General features: G+C 38.8%; 1 protein-coding gene across 1 annotated transcript in view; it reads left to right on the forward strand.

Moving 5' to 3' along the window:
- LOC111141568 (MACRO domain containing 2) overlaps positions 1–26,338 on the forward strand; it is a 1,949,692-nt gene that overhangs the window by 1,846,754 nt on the left and 76,600 nt on the right. Inside the window, exons 11-12 of the mRNA XM_022494211.1 lie at positions 5,511–5,573; positions 10,054–10,122. Coding sequence (XP_022349919.1) covers positions 5,511–5,573; positions 10,054–10,122 — 132 coding nt within the window. The remainder of the gene's footprint in view (positions 1–5,510; positions 5,574–10,053; positions 10,123–26,338) is intronic.

Here is a 26,338-nt window from a genome sequence, read left to right on the forward strand (position 1 = left end):
GCCCAATTTCATTCCTTTTGATGGCTGCATGGTATTACATTGTATATAGATAGATAGATAGATAGATAGATAGATAGATAGATAGATAGATATACACATTGTATATATATACACATTGTATATATATATATATATACCACATCTTCTTTATCCATTCATCTGTTGATGGGCATCTAGGTTCTTTCCATAGTTTGGCTATTGTGGACATTGCTGCTATAAACATTTGGGTGCACATGCCCCTTTGGATCACTGCATTTGTATCTTTAGGGTAAATACCCAGTAGTGCAATTGCTGGGTCATAGCATAGCTCTATTTTCAACTTTTTGAGGAACCTCCATACTGTTTTCTAGAGTGACTGCACCAGCTCAGGCAAGCTCAATCCTTAACATTCTTAGTGTTCTATGTGAATCTGCATGACAATATAGTTTAACTCCTTAGCTATTATATTAAGTATCATTCTTCCCACATATTTGCTGTCCCATAATTTATCTTACCCAGACAAATATTAGTTATGTTTCCAAGAAGGGAATAGTAGGCTGTGGTGTCAGCTGATTCTCAAAACCCTGCTGCCACCACTTGCTAGATGAAGGATCTTAGGCAAATTACTTATCTCTGTATCTCAGATTCTCAAAACCCTGCTGCCACCACTTGCTAGATGAAGGATCTTAGGCAAATTACTTATCTCTGTATCTCAATTTTCTTATCTGTGAAATGTGGATAATAATAATACCAGGGGTGCCTGGGTGGCTCAGTTGGTTAAGCATCTACCTTCAGCTCAGGTCATGATCCCAGGGTCTAGGATTGAGCCCTGCATTGGGTTTGCCTGCTCGGTGGGGAGTCTGTTTCTCCCTCTGCCCCTCCCCCTGCTCATGTTCTCTCTGTCTCTCAAACAAATAAATAAAATATTTAAAAAGTAATAATAACAATACCAAGCTTACTGGGTTGCTATGAGAATTAAATTTTATGGTCTATGCAAAGTACTTAGACACTGAGCAGAACATAGCCAGTATTCAATAAATATTAGCAGTATTAACCAGTATTATGCTGTTACTCACATTGCTCTATTACATAAGACATAAGTATAATTGATGGAAGTGCCTACTTTTGAGATCATTCCTCTCTTATATAAGCTAACATTATTTTTTTGTGTGTATATTCTAGAGAATTTGGGAACATGTGAGATGGAAATGTTAGCCGGGTGGCAAAATATAAAATTAAAGACTGAATTCTTTATAAACAGAAGAGGATTGACTTTAAAAAAAAAAAAAAAAAAAAAAAAAAGTTGAGCCTTCCTGATTTGAGAAAAATAAATAAACCATTTGTATTAATCAGCTGTTGTCATGATAATACTGTGTAACAAATGACCCCAAATAGAGTCCCTTACAACAAAATTATTTATTCTCATGCTCACAGATTTGCAAGTTGACTACCATTCAGATGATGTAGGCTGGGCTCTGCTGGACAGCTCTGTTTCAAGCTGTGACTTGCCTGGGCTTGGCTCCCAGTCATACCTTGGGTTTGATCTGCTCCACATATCTCTCATCCTCTTTTTTTTTTTTTTTTTTTAAGATTTTATTTATTTATTAGAGAGAGAGAGAGAGCGAGAGCGAGCATGAGCACAGGCAGACAGAGTGGTAGGCAGAGGCAGATGGAGAAGCAAGCTCCCCGCTGAGCAAGGAGCCCGATGTGGGACTCGATCCCAGGACGCTGGGATCATGACCTGAGCCGAAGGCAGCCGCTTAACCAACTGAGCCACCCAGGCGTCCCATCTCTCATCCTCTTTAAACCAGCAGCTATACGGTCATCTTCTTGTCATGACAAATGTCAGGAACACAGGTGTCAAGTCCAATTATGCAACACAGTTAAGCCTTTTTGCTCACATTGTGTCCACTAATATTTCACTCGCTAAATGAGGTAACTTGATCAAACCCAACATTAGTGGGTTGGGATGTATGCTCAGCCCACAGTGGGAGAATACTAACTGTCCAGTCCATTACAGGGGACTGAAGAATCAGGACCAATGATCTAATCTGTCAACCACTGTATTTCAATGGTATATGCTCTGTCTGTGCCTGGAAATGTCGGCACCTCTATAAGAAAGATTATTAGTTCATGAACAGGCAACACACATCAGGTTGTTTCTCCAGTAGCAGGGATGGATTTGCTTGGATTTATTTCCCCTTTTTCTTCCCATGCACAGTTCACAAAAAGAACCACGCATATCAGGATAGTAACCTGTGGCCATGACATTGAGAGTTTGCCCTTGTGCATCTCTCTCATGCAGAAATAAACATGGATTACAGTCTTGTCATCATCCAACAAATAATGCATTCCTACTGCCTCCATGAATTCAGTTCACAGCAGGAGTCTCTTATTTTATTTGTATAAAATTGCTGAAATATCCTTGCATATAGTACATGCTCAATAAATATGGGTTGAAAGAGTGAAGAGCAGGATATGAATACTGAAGAAACAAAAATTATGCAACAACTAAAATGCTCACAGATTACCGTGCTTTTTGGCTTGAGAAAATAACATGTGATGTGACTCCCACCGTGAATGCTATGGGAATTTATTATCTGAAATAAATAATGTGATCTTAAATGCGTACTAACTACAAGAATTTAGCTTCTGCGTGACATTTTTTAAGCTAACAGAATTGCCTTTCACTTCCCTATATTTCTTCACATTTATTGTAAGCCTTTTAAATCCCTTCTAAAAACCACAAGTCTATATTCGCCACTCTACTTAACTTTTTATTGTTTATGGGCTTCCTGTGAAGATAGCTAGACAGACAAGGCTGATGAAAAGGAAAGCTTGTCCTTATCAAATAAATACTTACCGGTAACTGTTGTAAAGGGATTTTTCCCCCTACCAGTGGAAGACCCCTGTTTCAGTAAGAACCCACTCATTTGAGGCATTTTAAATGGATGGAAAGTTATAAGCCAGCCAAAGTGTCCTTCTGAAAGAGTGAAAGGAATGTTAATCTAATTGCGGGAGAAGGCTTGCTTAGAAAGCGAGACTTCTACGCTGGCTCCCCCTGCTGGCTCTGAGGGTGAATGTCTAGAGACGGATGAAAGCAGTGTACCTAAACCTTGTCCTCCGAGGCCACGTTACTCAAATGGCAAATCCAGCATTCTTCTAGAATGCACTTACTCGGTAATAAACATGCCATTTCTTGAGTTTTCTTTGTAGGGCAGAAATATTGCAACTGGATCCTGCAGTCAAGGCTCAAAGTGGGAACCAAGAGCGTGTCCCTCCGGTGGCTGTGTTAGGGAGTGGGACGGCACGCAAATGCAGAGGGGTAAAAAGCCAGTCGGGGTACCTTAGGAAAACAGACTGGTTTTTATTGTTATAAAGCCGGTCTCGGGGTCTGACTGGAAATGTCCCTCTCATGCATTTCGCCAACTCCTCACCTTCCTCTCACTGAAAATGTGTTTCTCTTTCCCTTCTTATCTTCCTCTGGCGCAAGAAGGCTTTTTACTCTAAAGGAAACTCGGTAACCAGACTAATTTTAAAGGCAGCCTGTCACTGCGGACTGCAAACCTATTGTGAAATCTCTGTTAAAAAGACCGTCCACTGGGAGAGACAGAAAAGCTGGCAGGTTTCTCCTGCTTGATTCTGACTCCATTTGATGGGAGGAAGGGGGAAAATACTGACCCATGGATTTAACACGTGCTGCAGCACCCACTTAGCCTTGTTAAGGGAGCAAGAGCAGCAAGGATGGCTGTTTCCTTCCTAGAGCAAAATCCAATGCCGTCATCTGCTTGGAGAACTAGAACAGAGCAAATGTCAGACCGTTAAGCGGTACTGTAAATATGCCATTTAGAACACTGGGTATAGGTACCTGTAGAGCTGCCTCGGGTTCTCCTGTTCAAAGGTAACCTGTATCCCCCCAGACAGATAGCACAGGTGTTGGGCAGAGGGAATTGTATACATAATCGTGTTTTCATTGGTAGCATTTTTTTCCATACTTCAGAATGCCACTCTCATTCATTCATTCATTCATTCACTCATTTATCTATGTCACTGTATTATAAACTTTTTTCTTTCATTCAAGTCAATTCCAAATGTTTTCCCATCTACAACTCTCTTTGGTCAGTTCTTTTTCAGGGCAACTTGGTGAAATGTTTTCCCATTGCTTTTGAGGCTCTTGTTTGAGCACTCCTATTTGAGTCCTCCTCTAGGGAGGATTCCCCTCCTCTGGATTAAGAGCTGGTAGTAGTAATGGATGGTGGGTCAAGGCAGGCAAGCAAAACAAGGTTAAGTGATCTGAGCCTGGTGATGGGTCAGGACTCTGAAAAGGGCTCAGCTGGGTGATTCTTCAGCTCTTGGTAGTGCTGGTGAGGTCATGGTTTGCCTGCATGCATCAGGCAGATGGGCTAAGTTGGAAGGTGCAGAAGGATTCACCCACGTGTCTGGACCCTCAGTGCTTTGCCACATGGCACTACTCTCTTTCCATGAGCCTCTCTCTTAGGGGGCTAGCCTGAGCATCTCTGCAACATGGTGACTGGCTTCCCAGAGGGAGAAATTCGAAGCTTCTAGTCCTCTGAGGCCTTGGCTTGGGGATCCCAGGCATCATTTCCACATTTCACTGATCTAGTCACAGAACCAGTCCAGATTCAAGAAGAGGAGAGAAAAATTCCACTTCTTGAGAGACAAAGATCTATGGCCATCTTTAACCCATAGTAATATATGCTACTCACTTCTGCTTCTCTGCTTTCTGTACTCAACATGCTTTATGTTCTGTTCCGGTGTCTTTATATAAATTTTTCTTTTTTAAAAATTTTCCAAACAAGAAGAGATTTGGAAACTGTCCCAGCAATGAGGTAGAAAATCCTGCCTTTATTTGCCTTTGAAAAGTTTATTTTTTCTACCCGTAAATCCACCGGTATATATTACACATTTTAAGCCAAAAGAAAATGTTAACCAGTTTCTAGCATACAGCCATCACCGAACCTGCCCAGTGATTTGTTTTTCAAGGAGTTATGTACTATGGTGTACCCTTGACCAATGTAGTCTGTTCAAAACAAAGTATCTCATAGCATAGTTGTGTTAGATTGTCATGTGTACATTAGTTAAAAATAGATATTTTTGCAACATATATCAAACAGGAAAAGGAGTCATAGAAACTTAATCAGGCAAATTTCCTTACACGGTGTATATCGCTTCCGTCAAGGGAGAAACGCTGATTCGAATTAAGATCAGTACTGCATTTTGGGAAATGCTGTGCAAGGAGAGAACTGTTGTAGGAGTGCTGAGTGAATTTGGTTTACTATAGTAGAACATTTCGTCAAGCAAATCAGGTGAGAAGGGACAAGTATAAATGCACTTATTTATGTAGGTAATTTTTCTGTTTCAGGCCTCTGATTCATCTCTCTGCCTTGCTTTGGGAGTCAGGCTACATTGGTTACAATTAATTTCAGTGCTGCCTATTAGCCATAAAGAGATATTTCATAAATTGACTTGATGTATTTTTTTTTCTTCCCCCTCTGTGATTTTCTTGCAAGATGAGAACGGTCCAGAGGAAAAACAAAATACAGAAGAAACGGAAGAGCAGAACCAAGAAGCAGGTGGGCTCAGATTTTTTTTTTTTTTTTTTTTTGAGGAGTCTCCTAGGCCTTATCCGCAGAGATGAACAGTAACTTCACTCAGATGTTGTTTTCTAGACATGCTTATACCTTTTCACCAGGTTGATTGCCATGTTCATATAGGTCTCCCTCAAGAAGCCACCAATTCTACTGACTATAGGTGACAGCACTTCCAGTCAGAAGGGTGCATTCTCATTCCCCATTCACCAAGTCCATTCTTCTTCTGTGTAACAACACTTCGCTTAGAAATGCTCTAAGAGCAACAGGCAAAGTTTGGAGCAAGAGCAGTGTTACCTCAGAACTTGGCTACCTCAAAATTAGCAGATTTAGTTTGGGGAGAAAAAATAAAATACAAAATGTTCAAAGGAAAGAAATAAGAGGCTTTCCCTCCATGAGGAGTAGAATGTTCTTTACTGCTTTGCATTATACTTTGAAGAGCCGTGTTTCTGGTTGTTTCTTTAGGGGTGGTAGGACACAGTGTCATGGAGCCCGGTTACCTCACAACCAGACCTAGCATGAGATCCAAAGCCTTCCTGACATCTCCTCTTTCCCTAAGAACAGATGTGTCCATTGGATGTTTATAGATTCTCTACTGTAGATTCCGAATGGAATATCTTTAAGTGAAGTAACACTTAAGACAGAAGAGGTGGTCACCACCTTTAGCTTCTCGTCTCTTTTTACCCATCTCTGTCCTCAGTCACACTCTCGTTTAAAAGACTGATAGGCACGGTTATGCTATTAACAACACCACCCAAATCAAAATACCTATCTTTCCTTTAGTCTCCAAGTCCCCCTGAGCCCCATGGGGGGGGGGGCATTTTTGAAAGAGTGAGCACCGTCTGATGTGTGCCGGGCACATCCCAGGCCATATGCTCAATTCTTGGAAATCAACCAGGTAGCATGATAAGTTTTTCACTGAAAACTTCCTACATTAACCTTGGAAGTTTTGCTAGAGAACTGGAATCTTTTATTATTAACCTGGAAGATGGAATTGAAGAAGGCCAATCAGAGAAAGCACTGAAGCAAAGCAGCAGGGACCTTGTGTAGCTGCCGCTGGGTCAGCCGGCTCCCTTGGCCGAAACATAGTCCTTGCAATGAATTGAATTTCTGATCCAGCAGACTGTTGATATCCACCACTCCCCATCCCAGCTCCCGACCCACACATCATTATGCACCGTGGAAGATGAGTTTTGTGTGAGAAGCTGTCACTGTTTTCACTGTTGGCCGCTGACAAGTATTAGTCAACTAACTGCTGACAGCTGAGGCCATTCTCTGACTGGTGAGATTTCACAGGTTTCATTCACTCACTGTTCTGTCCCCAGCTATCTTTATCAGCATAGATTTTCCCCACCCTTGTTCACATACACACACACACACACACACACACACACACACACACACACACACACATTTGCCTGTGGTTTGTTTATTCATCCCTTTTTAGCTTGTCTGTTGAGAACAGGCAGTTTCTTTTTGGATTTGGGATCACCTGTCAGCAGAGAGTGGTGGGGCGTCAGTCTTCTTCTCTACCCCTTGGATCGATAGCATTTTCATCACAGTATGTTTACGTCTCAAGGTAAAGAACAGTTCAAATGGCACCCCTGAGGGCCTCCTCTGGTCTTCCAAGTGAGCCTGCTGGTTGGCTCCAATCATGGCAGAATTCATCTCTGATCTTAGCTGTTGTCAGTATACATGGTTATGTCTGCTCTGGCTCATTTCCTAGCCTTCCTAATCCAAGTGCAAAAAAATCAAAGATGAGGTCCTGGTCAATAAAGCCCTTCTGACCTATTGCTCTTCTTCCAAAATAACAAAAATGATAATACCTCCTTTACAATTAATATGATTTCCAATTTCAATTTTGATTATGTAACTGTGGGCCTCTTCCACAACATGAAAAACACATCTCAAACCTGCAGTTTGACTGCTGTCACAATCCAAATTGAAGTTGTAGATAATATTCCTCAAATAGTCGTATTATTATTATTATTATTATGTTGAATTAGCCAGTATATAGTACATTATTAGTTTCAAATAGTCATTTAATGAATATATATCAAGGGTCTATGTGACTCAGGTGCTGATCTGGGCACTGGGATACAACGACAAACCATAAATACAATATCCCTGCCTCCTTGAAGCTTATATTATGGTGGGGTTGGTGGTGGGAGGGGGGATGAACCTGAGAAATAAACAATAAACAAAAACACACAAGATGGTGATAAAAGCCTTGTGGAGAAATGGAGTAGGTAGAAGAAACACTGGGAAGGCAACTTTCCACCGGCTGGATTTGGGAAGGACTCCCTGAGGAAGACATATTAAATAAAATCTCAATGAGGATCTCCTCATTGGTGGAAGAGCATTCTAGATGGAGGGACCAGATGATGCAAATGCCTCAAGACCAATTTTAGCATGTTGGAGAAAGAAGGTTGGAGTGGCTGGAGCATGGTGTGTTAGGGGGAACATGGTGTAAGATTTGGTTAAAAAAAAAATCATAGGAACAGATAATGTCTGACTATTGAAGATTTGATTTTATTAGAACTACAAAGAAGCCAGTGGAAGTTTTGAAGTTTTAACAAGCTCACTTTGCCTGTGAGTAAAAGTGGGTCACCAAAACCAGAGACCAGTTAGAAGGCTATAGCAGGAAGACATGATGGCAGTTTCTGGAAACGGAGACAAAATGGACTGATGTGTCATATTCCAGACATAAAGATAAGAGGATGTGTTGATGGAGTCAGATGAGGGGTAAGGGGGAAAGAGGAATCCAGGATAATTCTCAGATTTTTAGCATCAGGAACTTTGTGGATGATGGTGCCACTTGCTAATATTAGGAAGACGGGCCGTGAGGCATAGTTTTTGTTGAGAAAGTTAGTAGTTCAGGCTTTTTCCAGAGTAAACATGAGAGGACACTTAGCCATATGGGATGTCAAGAAGCTAGCTAGTTAGATAGATTAGATGATGAGTCTAGAGAGATGTTGACTGAGATACAGATTTGAGATTCACGTGGCATATAAATGAAATTTAAAATCATGGTTCTGAAAAAAAATTTTTTTTAAATAAGATAAAACCATGGTTCTGGGTGAGATTCACTAGAAAGAGCATGTAAATAAAGAAAACAGTGGGCTTGGGACATCAAGACTTCCAGATAGGTGGCAACAGAATAGAGAAAAAAAGTGTTTCACAAAGAAGAGTTAAGACTCTGTGAAATTCTACTGAGAAATTAAGTAAGGTGAGAAAGAGAAATGATCACTGGATTTTACAAATGGAAGTCATTGGCATCTTTTCTCAGAAAATTCTCAGAGGGGTACTGGAGCCAATGGAGTGGGTTATGGGGAGACTATGAAGTGAGAAAGTACAGAACAATAACACAGACGGCTCTTTTAAGGAGTTGTGCTGTGAAAGAAAGGGCAAATGGGAAGATGTAACGCCAAGGGAAAGTTAATAGTTTTTTGTTTGTTTTTTTCTTTTTATAGGCGATTGTCACCTACCAAAAGAAAGTGATTTATCCTCTCCAATTATTCCTCTACTAAAAATTTTATTCTCTCTTCCAATAGAGACATGATCTGCAAGTTATAGTCCTATGCATTAAGAAGGAAAGAGATGCTAGAAAAATGAGTTTGTCTTCAAATATTAATTGTCATGGGTGTGTGAATTCTCCTGAGTTCCATAACCTTGTTACTACATGAAGAATGTATATTCCTTTTCAATTCCTTCTTCAATTGTGAAATATTAACCATTCCAAATGACTTTGAAAATCCATATATAAATTTACTATTTTAATGTTAGTAAATTAATTATCTATTATCCTAGAAGCTAGATACAAGTGGAGTCACCGTGTCATATACTTATGATACTGAGGGGAAAGATCAACTCTGATGAGGTTCATTACCATTGTGAGGGGGACAAGGACCTCCAAGTTCCTTAGCCCCCACTGTATGCTTGGGTAATGTGAAATCTCCAAATGGCTTTTGGTGCTTCCTGCAAATGATTCCCTTCTCTTGGGCCTCTGCACTGACAGCCATCAGCCATGCTCCCTGCAGTTTGACAGCCTGACATAACAGAGCAGAAATGCTGTGCTAAGAAAAACCAAACTTTAAATACACACACTTAAAAGCGCTTTGTGGAGACTTGCAAGAATATGCTTTCACAATCTTTCACTAAAAGAAATGTACCATTCTTCTAGAGGTGGGGAAAAAGCAAATGCCAAAGCGTAATAAGACCAATGAAGAGTATTCTTCACCAAAAAATAGTTTGTTGTCATTGGGCTCTGGTTTAATGGAAGATTCCTGTCCATTGTTATAAAAGAGAGTCACAAGTCCTAGACCCTTCGAAGGGCACGCAGTGTATTGGAGCATTAAACAGGTTCATACTTCCTTGGTGGAGTGGAGATGGGCATGCCACAGGCAGGGAAACTCCATCTTGACAATATTGACTCTGAGGCCATGTTTCTCTTTCTGCTGTACAGATGGCATCAATGCTGCAACTGGGCCCAGCCCTGCTTCAGAAGAGGCTGCTGAAGTGTGTAAAGATGAAGGTATGAGACCCTTACTACATCTAAAACTCACAAACTCATGGAAGACCATTTGGATTTTGTTTTTGTGGGGAAATGAAGCAGTGAGCAAATCTATCTAATTCTCTTCAAGCACCTCTATTTCCAACACAATCAAATATCCTGGCCACTCTGTTTTATTCCGTATCTGCCCTTTCAGAATTTATATATACATTTACATTTGTTCCTCTGAAAAGTAACTCTTTATTAAGTAGGAAAAATAATCAAAGAAATTATGTTCAAGGAAGATTGCCTATTTGAAACACCAGAATTAGGCAGTTCTGCTGTTTACAGCTACTCATTAGGAATAAGTACAAAGGAGCGGCATTTGGAAACCACCTACTGGGGACTCCATTATCCAGACATGATAAGAGAGAAAATTTGTTGAAAGGATTCTATAGAAATAAATCTTTGGTGGGAGGATCATCCCTCATTCTATGAACAGTTACTATGAGAAAATTTTGCACACCCAGGTATCCCCAAGGAGAAGAAAAAAGTAAAGGAAAATCACATTTAGACTCTAGGAAAAAATTTCAGGGAGGAATAGTGGAGACATTCATGTGCAGATAATAAAGTTGAAAAAATTATCTGAAGGAAAATGTAATAGCCCTTTCTTTTCTCTCACCCTGATTAACTGTCCCCAAACAAAAAGGTAATATTATTTTATATCTGTCATTGGTAGCTATTAAAAACCCCTCTATAGATTGTTGTATTTATACAAATGGGCATCTGGTAAACCCATGTAATCTCCTTGGAACTTTTAGATAAATATGCTGATGCATTTGTTTTAGTTTGGAGTGATATGAAAGTAGATCTATACTTGACATTGATACTTGGCTATTCCTTGAACCACTATTTAGAAAATCAAAGTCATTTTACAATTTTAATACTCAGTTGTTTGCATAATTCCTTTCATTTTATGTTGTCTGGTATATGGGTTTTCCTAAATGAGGTGTCCTGTGTCATGAGAGTAGTTGCTAACATTGTGAACTCTGGGGCTAGATGGTTGAAGCTTAAATCCTGTCTCTGCTGCTCAAAATCGATGTAACCTTTGACAAGTAACTAAAGGAATTAACAAGTAATGACAAGTAATTAACCTCTTAATGCTTTCGTTTTCTCCTCTGTGGAGTGAAAACAACAATAGTATCTACCTTGAAAACATACCATATACTTGTCAATTGCTCAAACTTTTCACCAGGCATGTGTACAGATTGGACTCTCCAAAGACAGACTCTGTGATGGAGGTTAGGAAACAAACATTTATTAGGGAGAGCTCTTGGAATCAACACCTGTGAAAGAGAAAGGGTCAAAGCAGACCTGGGTAGAGAGGGAGGTTGAGCTGAAAGGCATTATCAACAGAAGCCACAGCTAGTCTGAGGATAACATGACCCTTCTGAAATGTCTCATCTGGAGTGAAAGAGTCAGGTCAGTAAGACCTTCCATTGATAAGTCACCCGATATTGGTTACCTTGGGAAGGGGGCGTGGCCTTACGTGAGGCAGAGGTTTTCCATTGAGGTAATCTTGATTACCTGAGATGAATGAGGGCTGCCTGCACCTAGGAGAATAAATTCTTCATTCCTGAAGGGGGAACTGTGTTGCCCAACGAGCTTATACCACACTGTCATTTTCGGTGGTTCTTTTTTTGATCATTGCCACTTTTTAAATGAATCCCTTAATTCTCCCCTTCATATTACTCAGATATGTGTTCTTACATCTCTGGTTCTAAAGCCATTTTTTATATCTAAAAATGTAATAACATAGATATCCACATAGGTTCTGATAAGAAACACCAGGTCATCTTAGAGAGAGAAATAAATCTGACTTAGTCACACTGGAAAGACAGAAAGTGGTGTTCATCTTAGGCAAATAATTTTGGATATTCTAGTCATTTAGCTTGTGATAAAAAATTTTAATGTCATGAAATTGAATGGCATAGTTTAGGAAACAAGAGATCGTCTACTTTAAGTACTTCAAGCTGAGATTTTTTCCTGTTGAGCTGTTTTGTTTGGAGATATTACACCTTTGTAGAAACACTGTTTGTGATATTTCTTGATGCTTTTAGGATCTCACACCATTAATTGCTCATTCCAGGATCAATTTCTCAGAATACTTTTAGTATTCACAAATGCAATTCCCTAGGAAGATTAAATGTGAAGTTTAGGGATTTTACTGAAATAAGTTGCAATTAAAAATAGAACACAGAAAATAGGATTTTTGCCTCTTCCTTCTGAAATAGCATATACACGAGAATACTGTTTTTTGATTGATTATTAGTCATTACTAATTCAGACCAAGTGTCTAATGCATGTGGAACTGGCATCTTGACTGACATATACATAGCTTGGAACAAAAAAGAAATGAATTTGCCATTGAAATTCTCCCAAGACTGAGATCAAGTTGAGATTAGAAGGCAGTCACATGTGTTGAAGATTCATTTCAAGCATTCGCCATTATTAGCTTTTATGCAGAAATATAGCTCTTCCTTGGTGACACTTGGGCTATTTGTGAGCTCTGCAGTTTTAAGATCGCTTATAAAAAATGCTTGTTACGGTCTCCAGTTTAAATGGCAGAATATTTTTGCTGACCAAAGGACCTGAAGGAGCCGTTGCTTTCTTGCTTTTGCTTCCAAACTTAGATCTTGACCCAGCATCTTCTTGGGTTTTAGAATCGCTGATATTATGGACTGACCTTCACTCTCCTTCTCTCTCTCTCTCCCTCCAAAATAAATCCCCCCAAATTTGGAGACTCACCAGTTATTCCTCACTTTGCTTGTTGATTGGCTGGATTTACATTTGTAACTTTGTTTCGCCCAGGAAATTAGTGTCTTCTAAACTGCGAGGACTGAGAACAAGCCAACAAAAAGTGAGCTGGCTAATGTCACGTGGTTTGGGATATGAGACTTTTAAAAAATTAAAATAGGTACGTGAAAGTTGAATTTCAAGAGAAAGTGTCTTCTTGGGTGTCTTCCGTGCCAGCGATTTCGTTCAAATGTTCTAGACATATTTCCCACTGGGTACCGAGAATGGATGCTCATTGCCCATTTACCCCACATAACTGGGAACAACGCATGCTGCTAACAGAAGGAGGTACAACTGATTGGCTGTTGGATCAAGAGCCAGACTGTGCGCTACAGACTGAAGGCACCTGTTCCCAATGACTCATTACAGACCTCAGGTGGGCAGGAGTTGAGTTGGGAGGCTGAAATGCGAGGAGGAGGAACGTTGATGAATAATTCGTCCACAGGGTGGGGGAATTCCAGGGATGCAGCAGCCAGGACTGAACTGAAACGCACTCGAGGTAAAACTGGCCTGAGGAAATATCTGTAGGTTCATAGGAGTTCTTAAGTTAGTTAAAAACAGACATGGACTTCTCTCTTGAGGGAGTTCTCTCTCTACTGGTAAAAATATTCTGTTTATTTAATGGTGGTTTATACTTTAAATCCTTAAAAACAAACCTGAGATTACAAATGGTAAGGCTTGTAAACCAACAAATGAGGAGGCATTCCGATGAAGGGGAGGATAAACACAGGAGTACACTTTATGCCAGGAATATCAAGTGCTCGGGTTGACACTGGGGCAAAGTTTTTATTTTTATTGTTATTATTATTATCACTATTATTTAAGATATAGTTATTCTTAATTCAAGGAGAACTCTCTGTTCTAGTTGTCTCAACCCTCTTAATAGCTCATCCTTACTCACGGCCAAGGCCAAGGTACTTTCCCGGAGGGGGAAGAAAAAAGTGCTGTTTCAACACATCCCAGTCCTCCTGTCTTATTATTTAATCAGTACCTAATTTGAATTTGAAGGTCAACTAGACCAAATCATATGCTCATTAATATTAAAAGAAAAATCAATTAATACTCAGGTGCATGCACGCCCGAGCTTGTGTTCCTTTGGAGCCCTGTAAGTCCCATCATGGATGTTTGGGTGTTTATGAAGCGCGATATCACCTGGCGAAGGATTTCTTAACCCTTAATCTGTGGCAGACACCCTCAAGGTCACAATTTCTGTAAAATGAGAGTAATGCTCGAACAGGAGTCAGCCCTGCAAGGAGAACAAAAGAGAAAGGATGAAGTTATGTATGAGGAAGCGGATTCGGGTGTGTGCCAGAGATGGGCATACATGTCCCCGGCCAGTGGTCCCTGGAAGCCTGGCCAGATGAGGTCGGCTCCCAATCCTTCTGGCCATGTCACTCCTCCTGTCTAAATCATTGCAGGGAAAGAAAACATTGTACCACCCATGAAATTCCTCTTGGGCTTCTGCAGTCTAATTTTTTTCAGGCTTTTTTTCTATTCTTGGTGTCTGTCAGCCCCCGACTAAGGGTTCTCACCATGGTGGGACAGAGCTGTCCCCTGTCTTGGATCTGCATTGGTAGAGTCTCTGGATACACTGTAACACCTGAGTTATCACACGGATTTTAAGAGTCTGAAGTGTGGAATCAAAGACATCAACCTCTGGCAGCTCAGTGAAGGGGAAAGAACTAAAATGTATGGAGTGTCTCTGGCACTCAATGTTTTACATTTATGTACAATGTATTCTTCATTTCATGAAAGGGTAACCCAAGACTCATAAGCCAGAGAAAAATGTGTATCTGTGTAGCCGGGGAGAGGAAAACAACTTTATTACTATTTACTCCCAGCTAATATTGAAGTGGTATTTACATTTCGATAATCCCCCCCCAAAGATAGCATTTTATTCTATTTTTAATATAACAACGATTTATTTTTTCTGCCTATAAGAACAATACATATTTATTGTAAACTATTTTAAAATGCAGGGAAACATAAAAGGGAAAAGCCTATGACCATTTTCCCTTTAAGAAATAAATTATGAAAAAATATTCCTCATTCTGATTTTTTTAGTTAACAGTGCACCATGAATATTTTCCCGTGTCTTTAAATATTCCTCAAAGGCATGATTTTTATTGGAGGCGTAATATTTCATCATATGGTTGTCTGACAATTTACACAGCCAGTATTCTAATGTTAGATTATTTTGTTATTTACAGTTTTCTCTCTATTATAAATAATAAGGAAATGCAGTGCATAGATTTTAAATAAATCTCTGTATTTCTATGATCAGTTCCTTAGACTAAATTCCTCATTTATTTTAATTTACTTGGGAAAAGGTTAAAATATTTTTATTGCTTACATTTATTTTCTTATTTTAACAGCAATGGGTGTTTATTATATGAAAAAAAAAAAAAAACAAGCAAAATAGAAATGAAAAATATCGTCCATAATCTCGATCCTAGAAACAAACATATACAATATGTGGATATATAAATTTCGTCTGTTTCTAGATTGCTGTGGATAGATAGATGGATAGATAGATAGATTTTTAGAGCATTATTTATTGATTTCAGAGAGAGAGAGAGAGCTAGCTCAAGCAGGAGGAGAAGAGGAGGGAGTGGGAGAGAGAGATCCCAAGCTGACTCTGTGCCGAGCCCAATGCAGGGCTTGAACTCATGACCCTGAGATCATGACCTGAGCGGAAACCAAGAGCCAAATGCTCAACTGACTGACCCACCCAGGTGCCTGAAACTGTCTTTTAAGTACAACGTAGATTGTGAAATTATTTCCATGTCTTTTGATAGTCTAACATAACTTAATTGTACCTCCCAATGAATGAATGTTTGTAAGTTACTTACCCTTCTTCATTTGAGTCATTTCTTCATTTTCAGTTTTAAATTCTGTTCTGGTCAGGAATATTCTTTAACTTAGTAAATGTTCATGATCATTTTTGTTAAAAAAAATGCAATATATGGAAATGCATGCAAATCATTGTCTTTTCTACAATGAAGAGTTTACTCCTCTTTTGATTCTTTAAATAATTGTATATTCATTGTAAAAAAAAAAATGCAAATTGCCAAAGACAGCATATGGAATAGAATTTTTAAAACAAGCTATCACAGCACCCTGAGATTACTACCATTCACATTTGGACGACGGTCCATCCTTTCGTGTATCATTTTCTGGATATAGGCACCCACACAAAATTTTACTTAAGTTGATCATATAATGTGTGGTTTTAATGCAGCTTCCCCTTTTTTCTTGTTTGCATACTTCCCACTTTCCAATAATTCAGTGAGTAAAATGTACTGATTAAGTATATTTAATTATACTTAAGTATAATTAAGTATATATAATTATATTGTTTTATATATATAAATTTATATATATATAATATATATATAATTCATATTGATATATATTAAGTATATATAATTATATTGTTTTATTCCAACTTCTGGATCCAGACTCCAGCTCTACCATGACCTGTCTGACTTTGGGCAAGTTCTTTGTTCTCTGCACCTCACTTCCCTCATTGGGAAACTAGGAATTATAATAACACATCCATCACAGAATATTGAACATTGAGTCAATCCATTTATACATGTCAGGAGAGCCTGATATACAGTGGGAGCTCAAAATTTTTATCCATGGTTAATATATATTTATAAACTTCTTTTATAAATATTGTATCACCTTCTACATACTTTTCTGAATCTGGTTTTGTTGTAGGCAGCAAAACTTTGTAGAAATCCCTCTGAGTCATTTTGTGTAGATCTAATTCATCCATCTTAAAGCTCCTGTGATATCCCATGGCTTGGAAGTACTATAATTTATTCAGCCATTCTTCTGTGATGAGTAAGCACTTTTTCCCCACTTTATTGCCATACAAACAATGCTACATAGATGTCGTTGCCCATATATCCTTATAAGCAGTGCTTTTATTTGTATGGGAAAGATTCCAAGAGTGTGAGTTCTTCCTTTGAGGAGTATGTGTTTTTAATAGATACTGCCAAAATGCTTTCCCAAAAGGCTGTAACAATTGGTATTTCCATTGGCAATTGTGATTTTTGTTCTTTTCTAGTATTTGCCAGTTCAGTCAGTGGAAAATATTATCTCATTACTTTTAAAAGGTCAGGATTATTATTCCAAATTTGTGGATAACTGTGGCTCCAAAAGTTTAAGAAACAGTTCTAGTTACCCCAAAGGTAGAACCAGAATTTGGAAACAAAGTCTGCTTAAACCCAAAGCCCATGTTTTGTCCATGACACCATGCTTCTTCTCACATCATGCATTTGGAGCCAGAGATATTCCTTGCCTGAGGAAGGTGGGATGCAGATAGGGATGCAGAGTAGTCAGCAGCATGGGAAAGCTGAGACCCAAATGAGGTGAGTAGGGCAGTGAGCTTGAGGCAATAGCAAGGGGAGTTTGGAGCCTACTTACTTAGTCCACATTGCAACCGGTCCTATGATGAAATGTGTTCGTAGAAACCTCCCATTTACCCCACCAGATATAAAGTCCAAACTCCTTTCTATAATATTTATGATCTTACCATATAGGCTGGCTCTATACCTGCACTATCCTGCTGTGTAACCCAACTCATATGTGTGCGGTTTCCCAAACCCCACTGCTGTACAAAGTTCTACCTTGGTTCTTTCACATCTGTTTTCTTTAAGATTCAAAGATTCATTTCCAATATCTTATCTGTTCATGAGTCATTTACTCCATCATTCCCTTCCCCCCTTTCCCTCCTTCCTTCTTTCCATCAACAATTATCTGAGCAAATATTTTTATAACAAGAATTATATTAGATGATGTAGTGGAAGGACATGCACATTTTCCCCTTTCTTGATTTCTCCCCTCCTCATTGCATTTTATTCCACACAATAGTGAACTGTCTTTTCTAGTTTCTTGTCAATTTGTTTGTAAAACTTCAAAACTTACTGTCACTTTGTATCAATATTAGTTATATATGGGACTTCTCTAACTCACTAGAATGTCAATATCTGAAAACTAGGTAACCCAGTCTCATTCATTTGCATGTCCTGTTCCAAGCCCAGCACAGTGACTTGTGCACAGTAGAGCCTCAATATTGGATATACACAGCCTATGGTAGAAAATGAGCCACTTATAACTGTCCTAATATCATGGCCATTTTGCCAAAATATTTATTACTATTACTAATGGTCCTAATAGAGGGAATTCCCTTTCATAATTCTCCTCTTTCAGAAATGAATTTTCCCCAAAATGTCATGCTAGAAAAACACAAAGGTAAATTCAAAGCAGAGACTTCCCTGTTTGTTCACTTTCATTTGGACAGTTCTCCCCTATCAGAGAACAAAATAAATTCCTTCTAAATGGTAAATGTATATAGATTATTTGCTATGGTTAAAGCTCATTATTTATGCTTAATTTATGATGAAGCTTTTCCAATAAGCTTTTCTAATGTTTTGATTAAATATGCTTTAAATTGGATTAAATGGGTGAAAGCAGATAAAATCATTTATCTTCTTTTTAGTATTAAAAGTGTATTTATCTACCGCAGTTTAAAATATTCTCAAGTGGCTATTGGAAGTCAAGTAGCAGTTGCCTTACAATTATATTTTCATATATATTATTTTTCTTTCAAATCAAGTGTGACTGTAATTATATATTGGTAACATTCAGTTTAGTTCTATGATGTCTTAGGAAGCATTTCTAAAAATCTGATGAGTGAGACTTGAAAACAAAATCATCAGATTAGGATATAGGGATTATTTGAGTGGGGTTGCAACCCCTTTCCCCAACACACAATACTGGACCTAAATTTAAGTCCAAATAGGTCTAAGTTAGTATGAGCATCCCTGAGATCCATTTTCAGATTCACAAACCTAAAATTTTGTGTTCTTTGGTGCAAGTCATGCAGCTTTTATGAGCCTCAGTTTATTTTGGATTCACAATATCACTGCTGTGTGACTTTAGGTAATTTTTTAAAGTTGTGCCTCAGTTCCTCCTCTGTAAAATGAGGATGATAATAGTATTATATCATAAGGTCCAAATATCAACATTGGAAGAAGTTAATTCCAGCCCTCCTGAATGCCTTGGAGGCGTTCAAGACTTCAGTGGAGGAAGTAATTGCAGATGTGGTGGAAATAGCAAAAGAACTAGAACCAGAATTGGAGCCTGAAGATGTAGCTGAGTTGCTGTAATCTCATGAGAAGACTTGAATGGATGAGGAGTCACTTCTCATGGGTGAACAAAGAAAGTGGTTTCCTGAGATGAAATCCACTTCTGGTGAAGACTTTTGAAATGACAACAAAGGATTTAGAATATCACATAAATTTAGTTGATAAAGCAGTAGCAGGGTTAAGAAGACTGACTCCAGTTTTGAGAGAAGTTCAACTGTGGGTAAGATGTGACATGTGACAGAGAAACAGTCTGTGGAAGAGTCAGTCCACATGGCAAATTTCACTGTTGTGTTAGTTTAAAAATTGCCACAGTGACCCCAGCCTTCAGCAACTACCAGCCTGGTCAGTCAGCAGACATCAACTTAGAGTCAATACCCTCCCCCAACAAAAAGATTCTGACTTGCTGCAAATTCAGGAGATGGTTAACTTTTTTTTTAAACAATTAAGTATTTTTAATTAAGATAAATACATTGTTTTTTTAGACATAATGCTATTGCATACTTAATAAGTGACAGTGTAGTGCAAACATAACTTTTTTATGCACTGGGAAATCAAAAACTTCACTGGACTTGCTTTATTGCAATATTCGCTTTATTGCAGTGGTCTGGAACGAAATCCACAATATCTCCAAGGTAGATGGAGCTCATAGAAACAAAAAACAGAATGGTGGTTGCCAGAGGTAGGGGATGATGAGCGGGAAAAATGGATGAATTGTTTTTGTTTTTACTTTTTTTACCTTAAATAAATGGAATAAATTTATATTTACTAAAGATAAAACAAAGTATTTAGGTCACATTAGAGTACATCTCAAAGTACCTCAGAGAAAGTAACAAAATAAACTGAAGAAGAAGAAGAGGAAGAAGAAGAAGAAGATGGAGGAGGAGGAGGAGGAGGCAGGGAAGAAGGGGAAAAAGGAGAAGAAGGAGGAGGAGGTGAAGGAAGAGGAGGAGGGGGGAGGGGAGGAAAAGGAGGGGGAGAGGGAGGAGCAGGAGGAGGAGGAGAAGGAGAAGAGGAGGAAGAAGGAGAGGAGGAGGAGGAAGAGGAAGAAAGCAAACAAAGCTCAGTTCCCTTCTTTTACACAATGGTAACATATTTTCAGTGAGAGAAACTAATTTTTAGTTCTAACATTATATGGAGAAAAGCAATATTTTCCAGTGGTCATGAGGTGGTCTGGTGTATGACTTCAAGAGAATTTTGTGCCTTTTTATACCCTAGTATAATACAATAGACACAATAAAAATTCAGAGGTAGCAGTAAATACAGACTACTTCTGGGTTCATCTATATCCTTACATGGACATGGTTAAGGAAAAAAAAAAAGTTTTGGAGTGATTTTTTTTTTAAAGCATATATACATTACTATTTCAATTAAAAACTAAATGTTGTACTTTAAAGGAATTTGAAAGGATTTCAAATTAATTTTGAAGATACGTACTTTGGCCACTGCATGAATGTGACTACACTGAACAACAGAGATCCTGACAGTGGTTCATGTGCAATGGGACGTGATCATATTCTAAGTGAGCAAATACACTAGAGAAAGGTTATATTAAAGAATTGACTCCACGTTCACGAGCAACATCATGGGGCTCTTGCTCAGACATTCCAATGTTTAAATTTTATAGTATTCATCAGGATGTTAATCAGTGTTCTTATAAAAAGACTTCTACAGCCAAAATGTTTGAAACTACAAGGTTAGACAAAGTTGAGTAGTTTCTACAGATTTCTCAGTTGTCTCAACATGCTCACAGGCACTGAGAAGCTCAGGTGAGGTGGAAGCATATGGCATTTCCCACAGTAATTGAACAAATCTCATTAAAAAATGTTTTGCTTCTCACTTACTTATAGGTAGACTATTTTTAAATCCAACAAAACATTCTATCCAAATGAGTTGAGGAACATAAAGTTTTGATTTCAATAAATCATACTCACTATTAAAAGACAAAGTAAGCAATGATGGAATCACTTTTTAAAAAATGAGGTCTGAGTTTCTTAAATTTGTGGTAGTACAGTGTTACTGAGGAAACATTCTCCCAAGTTTCAGAAAAGGATGTAGCCTATCATAGTTTTTGACAATAGATATTTTCATGAGCAGAAATATGTTGTCCTGCCTCATTCCTAATGATTCTTGTTGTCATCTATTCTTTCCACCACGGTTCCCGGGGGGCGTATTTATTGCAAGAGACAGAGCGAGTCAGAGGGAAAGACAGAGAGTGTCTCAGAACTGCTGCATTCCTTAACAAAAAGAAAGTAATAATTGGCGAGCTAGTGGTAGAGACTGGAAGGTATTTTAATCAAGTACAAAGACAAGGTTTCCTAACAAGCATCGTTGGCATTTACTGAAAAGTTTGTCTTCCTATTTCATTTGGAAATTTACCCTGACATTTTGCACCAGATGTGTTAAATTAAAGTAGAAAGACAGGCAGAAGGGACAGTAACACTCATATACACATGTGCATACACAAAACAACACATGTACACACATATACACACACACATTGTGTGCACACACTGTGTTTTGAGACCCAAATAAATCTGTACGGGACAGCCTTTCTCCCAGCTTGATCTATGACTTAGGATGTTACTGTGATAGTGGCAGACTCATCGAAGTCTTTCAAAAGCTATTAAACACCTTCAAATTACCAACTATCCATAAATGTTGTCTATGCCAACCATAGTGTGAGAATCAGTTCTAAATATTCCCTCCATATTTACTTCTGTTGAAGTAACCCTTCGGTTGACTTCTGTTGACCTCTTCCTCAGAGTAGACAGTTACAGACTTGAGACCACTCTAAGCACCCAGCACTGGGTTTCTCTGGATCCCTCTTTTCAATTTCAGGGGAAAAAGCAACCATATTTTCTCATCCTGCAACTTCCTGCTTCCTGTTTTCTGCTTTCTGGGACTTCCTTCCAACCAGAAGTCCTGGTGTAGACTAGTCTAGAGAACTTGTATCTACAGCTACTCATATGTTACCTACTATCAGTATTTCCCAGGATCAGTGGGAAGACAGGAGTTGCTGAAGCAAACCTTTGCACACATAGGCCTTCCTCTTCTTGACAACATTTTTTGTCCACGGTCTGAGCCCCTGCTCATTTCCTCTCTAGCACTTCTCCCAAGGTTTAACCAAAAGAACTTAGCAGACTCTGCCCCCACTTTATTCCGTGAAACATTAATTTTTCTATCTTTAATTCCTTTCCCCTTCTCCTACCCAATGGGTCTCCTCTTTGAACCATACTTCCAACTCCACAATCTCTCTTCTTCATCAAGGGTAAAGAAACCAGGAATTTACTTGTGGTCCATAAGGTGACCATGTGCCCTGGTTGGTTTGTTTGGTTTGGTTTGGTTTTAAGTACAATTACAACTGCAAAGATTTTATCTTTTTATCAGACCACATAATATGATTTCTGGGAGGAAAATAATAAAAGGAAAAAAATCTTCTTCCTGAGCATAAGCTATCACTCCTTGGGAAACTGGATTTGACTGTTGTTTCCACAAGTTTTCTGCTAGTTTTTCAAGAGGGAAAAAATGGAGGTGAGATGTAAAAAATAACAGTTGTATTCTTCCCCCTCCCCCTCAAAATATCTTTTCTGTCATGTCATGTCATCTTTGCTAATTTTTCCTTTATTTTGAAAACACTTTCAGATGAATAAAGAAATTGTGTGTCCTAAGAGCTTTGCACAGAGATCCTAACTAGGTAGATTTGAATAAATGGCAGTTGGGAAAATATAAGGCACAAATGTCATCATCTCACTTAACTCTTTCAGTGACTCTTTTAGATGGACTATGAGTTAGATAACGCTAGCTGCTATAACACAAGAGTCAAGAGAAAAGTGTTTTCTCACATCCAAAAAGCAGTGGAAGGCGGGGTTCCATGCTATCATTCAGGGACTCAAGCTGATGGAGGCTTGTGAGTTCCAGCCTGCAGCCCCCCAGGTTGTCCTGAGTCTTGACATCCAGTCAGCAACTAAAGAGAAGAGAAAAAGGGTTGCACGCAGCTGGGTTTTTTTATGGCTGGGCCGAAGAGTAGCACCCAGCCCTTCTGCCCACTTTCTGTTGACCAGAACTCAGTCACCTGGCTCTGCCTGGCTACAGGACAGATCTTCCTGAGTCCTTCAGGCTTCTCCTTCCAATGTGACTAAGATGAGGGAAATGGATTTGTTGAACAGGTACCCAGTATCTCCTAGAGATGAGTGGTATTATTATTATTATCAGTCACTATCATTATTATTTTTATTTTATGTCCCTGATTTTATAAATGAGGCAACCAAGGGACAGAGGGAGAAGGATAGAGAGAATTCTCAAGCATACTTCCTACTAAGCATAGACCCCAGGATCCTGAGATCACAACCCCAGCCACAATCAAGAGTCGGATGCACAATCGACTGAGCCACCCGGTCTCTGCTATATTCCAAAGACAGTAATGCCCAGTCCTAAATAATAATATTTTGGGATTTTTGTGTGCCATTTTAAAGCTGGATCATGCTCTAATTTTTATTCTTTCTTTGTATCCTTCCTTATTCCATAATCACATTTAAAGCGGTTCCCTCAAAACGGACACCTGTCATGAACAACAGGGTCTTTGCATGTGCTAATAAACGAGCAGATAGCTCGACAGAGGCTCAAACAGAACTCTGATTCACGAGTTTGCTTATTGGTTTTCCTGTTGGCAGATATCTTCTTATATTTGGTCTTGGAATTCAATAGTTGTGTTATATAGACAGCTGGTTTTAATGAGTCTAAGGTCAAGTGTATATATTTGAACCCTCTGTGAGTCAGCTAACCTACATAGATAAAAAAATTAATGGTCATATTCATATACGGTACTTGAATATGATCTCATTTCTCAAGTCAAGTAAAAGGTGACGGCTCCTGAGGCTTACTGCCATTACCAGACAAAGCAAAATAAACAGATTACAGCCCACTCTGTCTTGAATTCCTGTAATACCTGAGTGCTTCCCTCAAAGTAAAAAAGTAAAAAGCAAAAAAAGTAACTGTAAGGTGCACCATGATAAACTCTCCTTGTCCCTCCATTCTTGTCTCACAGAACCTTCTCTCCTCTCACTATGCTTCATGCTCATCGTGGCCTTCCCTGGTCATCTTTTTAGGTGGAACCTTTCTCTACTAAACCTTTATTCCAGCCCCCTCTTCTCACTTCATTATACCTACTGCTATCTGTAACTTTGTAAACCTCTCTTTTTTTTTCCATACTTGCCCTTTGTCCATCTCCCTCCACTGTAACTTAAATTTCATGGGGTAAAGGACCATGTCTGTGTTGTTGATCATTTTATCCCTGATTAGTACACAGTCTGGCCTAGAGAATGTACCAAGTAGAAGTTAAAAAGCATGGGTGTTGGGGGCTGGGGGCTCAGTCTGCTGGGCACCTGGCTCTTGATTTCTTCTCAGGTCATGGTCTCAGGGTCGTGGCATTGAGTCATGCATCAGGCTCTGCACTCAGCATACAGTCTGCTTGTCCCTCTCCCTCTGCTCTCCCCCCCCATTTCTCAAATGAATGGATAAAATCTTTTTAAAATATAAGGCTTTAAAATATATGGGTGTTTTTATCACCATTAAGAGATACTTACTGGGTTTTAACTTTCTAAGACTTTCTGCAATATAAAGAAGAAGATATGGTTCTTGCCCTTTAAGGAAGTTACAATCTAGACAGAAAAAAGGAGCTATGTAGGTGTTAGTTACATAGGCAGTATCAGCGAGAACAATAATAGTAGCAGCTAATATTTATCTAACCCTTGTTATACACCAGGTGCTATTCTAAGAACTTTACATGTTTTCATTCATTCCACTCTCATCCAAGCTATAAATGCAGCTGTCATTGCATTGGGCAGACAAGGAAAGAGAAGCATGGTGCAGGGAGGTAAGTGGTCTGAGGCCATATAGTTAGCATATAAGACAGCTGACCAATGAGATAAAGCATGACAAGCACCAAGGAAGGATTACACTGAAACATATTATAGGAGCTGGGAGTCAAGGAGCATCTCTAGCTTGGGATTATCTGTGAAATGAGGGTAGAGAATATGGCATTTGAGCTGGGATCTGAAAGAAGCACAAGGTAATAAATCAGGAAGAAGCTATTCTCATTGGGAAGAGCATCTATGAAAGAGTGGGAGTTGGACATCAGACAACCTATTTTAGGTACGATGAATAGATCCACATGGTATCATGATAGATCCATCCATCCACTCATTAATTAGTCGCTAAATGAGAGCCCTGAATTTCACACTAAGAAGTTTGGGTCAAATCAATATAAAGCAAAAACTTTCAACTATTAAATATTGTTGGGTTCTAAATAGTTTTTTAGTGTGGTGGTTGTTACAAATTTATCATTCTCTTTCTTCCTCTAATTCCTTCTCAGAACATCCTCTCTGATGATCTCTAATTAGACTTTTCTTCTCCTCAGCTATCCCTATTAACATTTGCAGGTGCCTCTCTATAAGCCCAATTAGAGTTTCTACTTTCTGATAGACCATCCTCTGGCAAGATGCAGTTTCCCATCTTCATAACTTTAGCCTTCACATAAACTGTCTTTAGTTATTTGTCTAACTCAAGCTAATACAATGCTGTCCCACAGAGATAAATACGAGCCACATATGTAATTTTAAATTTTTTTAGTAGCTACATTAAGGAATGAAAAAAGAATAGGTGAAAATTGTTTTAATAATATATTTTACAGGGCACCTGGGAAGCTCAGTTGGTTAAGCATCTGCCTTCAGCTCAGGTCATGATTCCAGAGTGCCGGGATCAAGCCCCACTGTAGGCTCCCTGCTCAGTGGGGAGCACTTGTCCCTTTCCCTCTGCCCCTCCCCACCATGCATGCACACTTTCTCTCTCAAATAAATAAAACCTCAAAAAAAAAAAAAAATATATTTTACTTAACAATTATATCCAACATACACTAATTTCCTTGTGAAGTTGAAATAAGAATTAATAATGATATATTTTGCATTTTTTTGTACTGAGTCTGTATGACTCAGTTACATATTTTGCATTTACAGAACGTGTCATTCAGACTTGCCACCTTGCAAGGACTCACTGGCCACATGTGGCTGGTGGCTAATGTATTGGACAGTGTCTAGAATTAGCTTGTGAGGAAATAGGTTGCAGTGATGGCTTATCACTTTAGTCTTAAAGCGTGATTCTTTTTTATTTTTTCTTTTAAGAATTTATTTATTTATTTGACAGAGATCACAAGTAGGCAGAGAGGCAGGCAGAGGGAGGAGGGGGAA

This window comes from Enhydra lutris, unplaced genomic scaffold (assembly GCF_002288905.1).
Source record: "Enhydra lutris kenyoni isolate GAN:26980312 unplaced genomic scaffold, ASM228890v2 scaffoldscaffold6, whole genome shotgun sequence".
Lineage (NCBI taxonomy): Eukaryota > Metazoa > Chordata > Mammalia > Carnivora > Mustelidae > Enhydra > Enhydra lutris.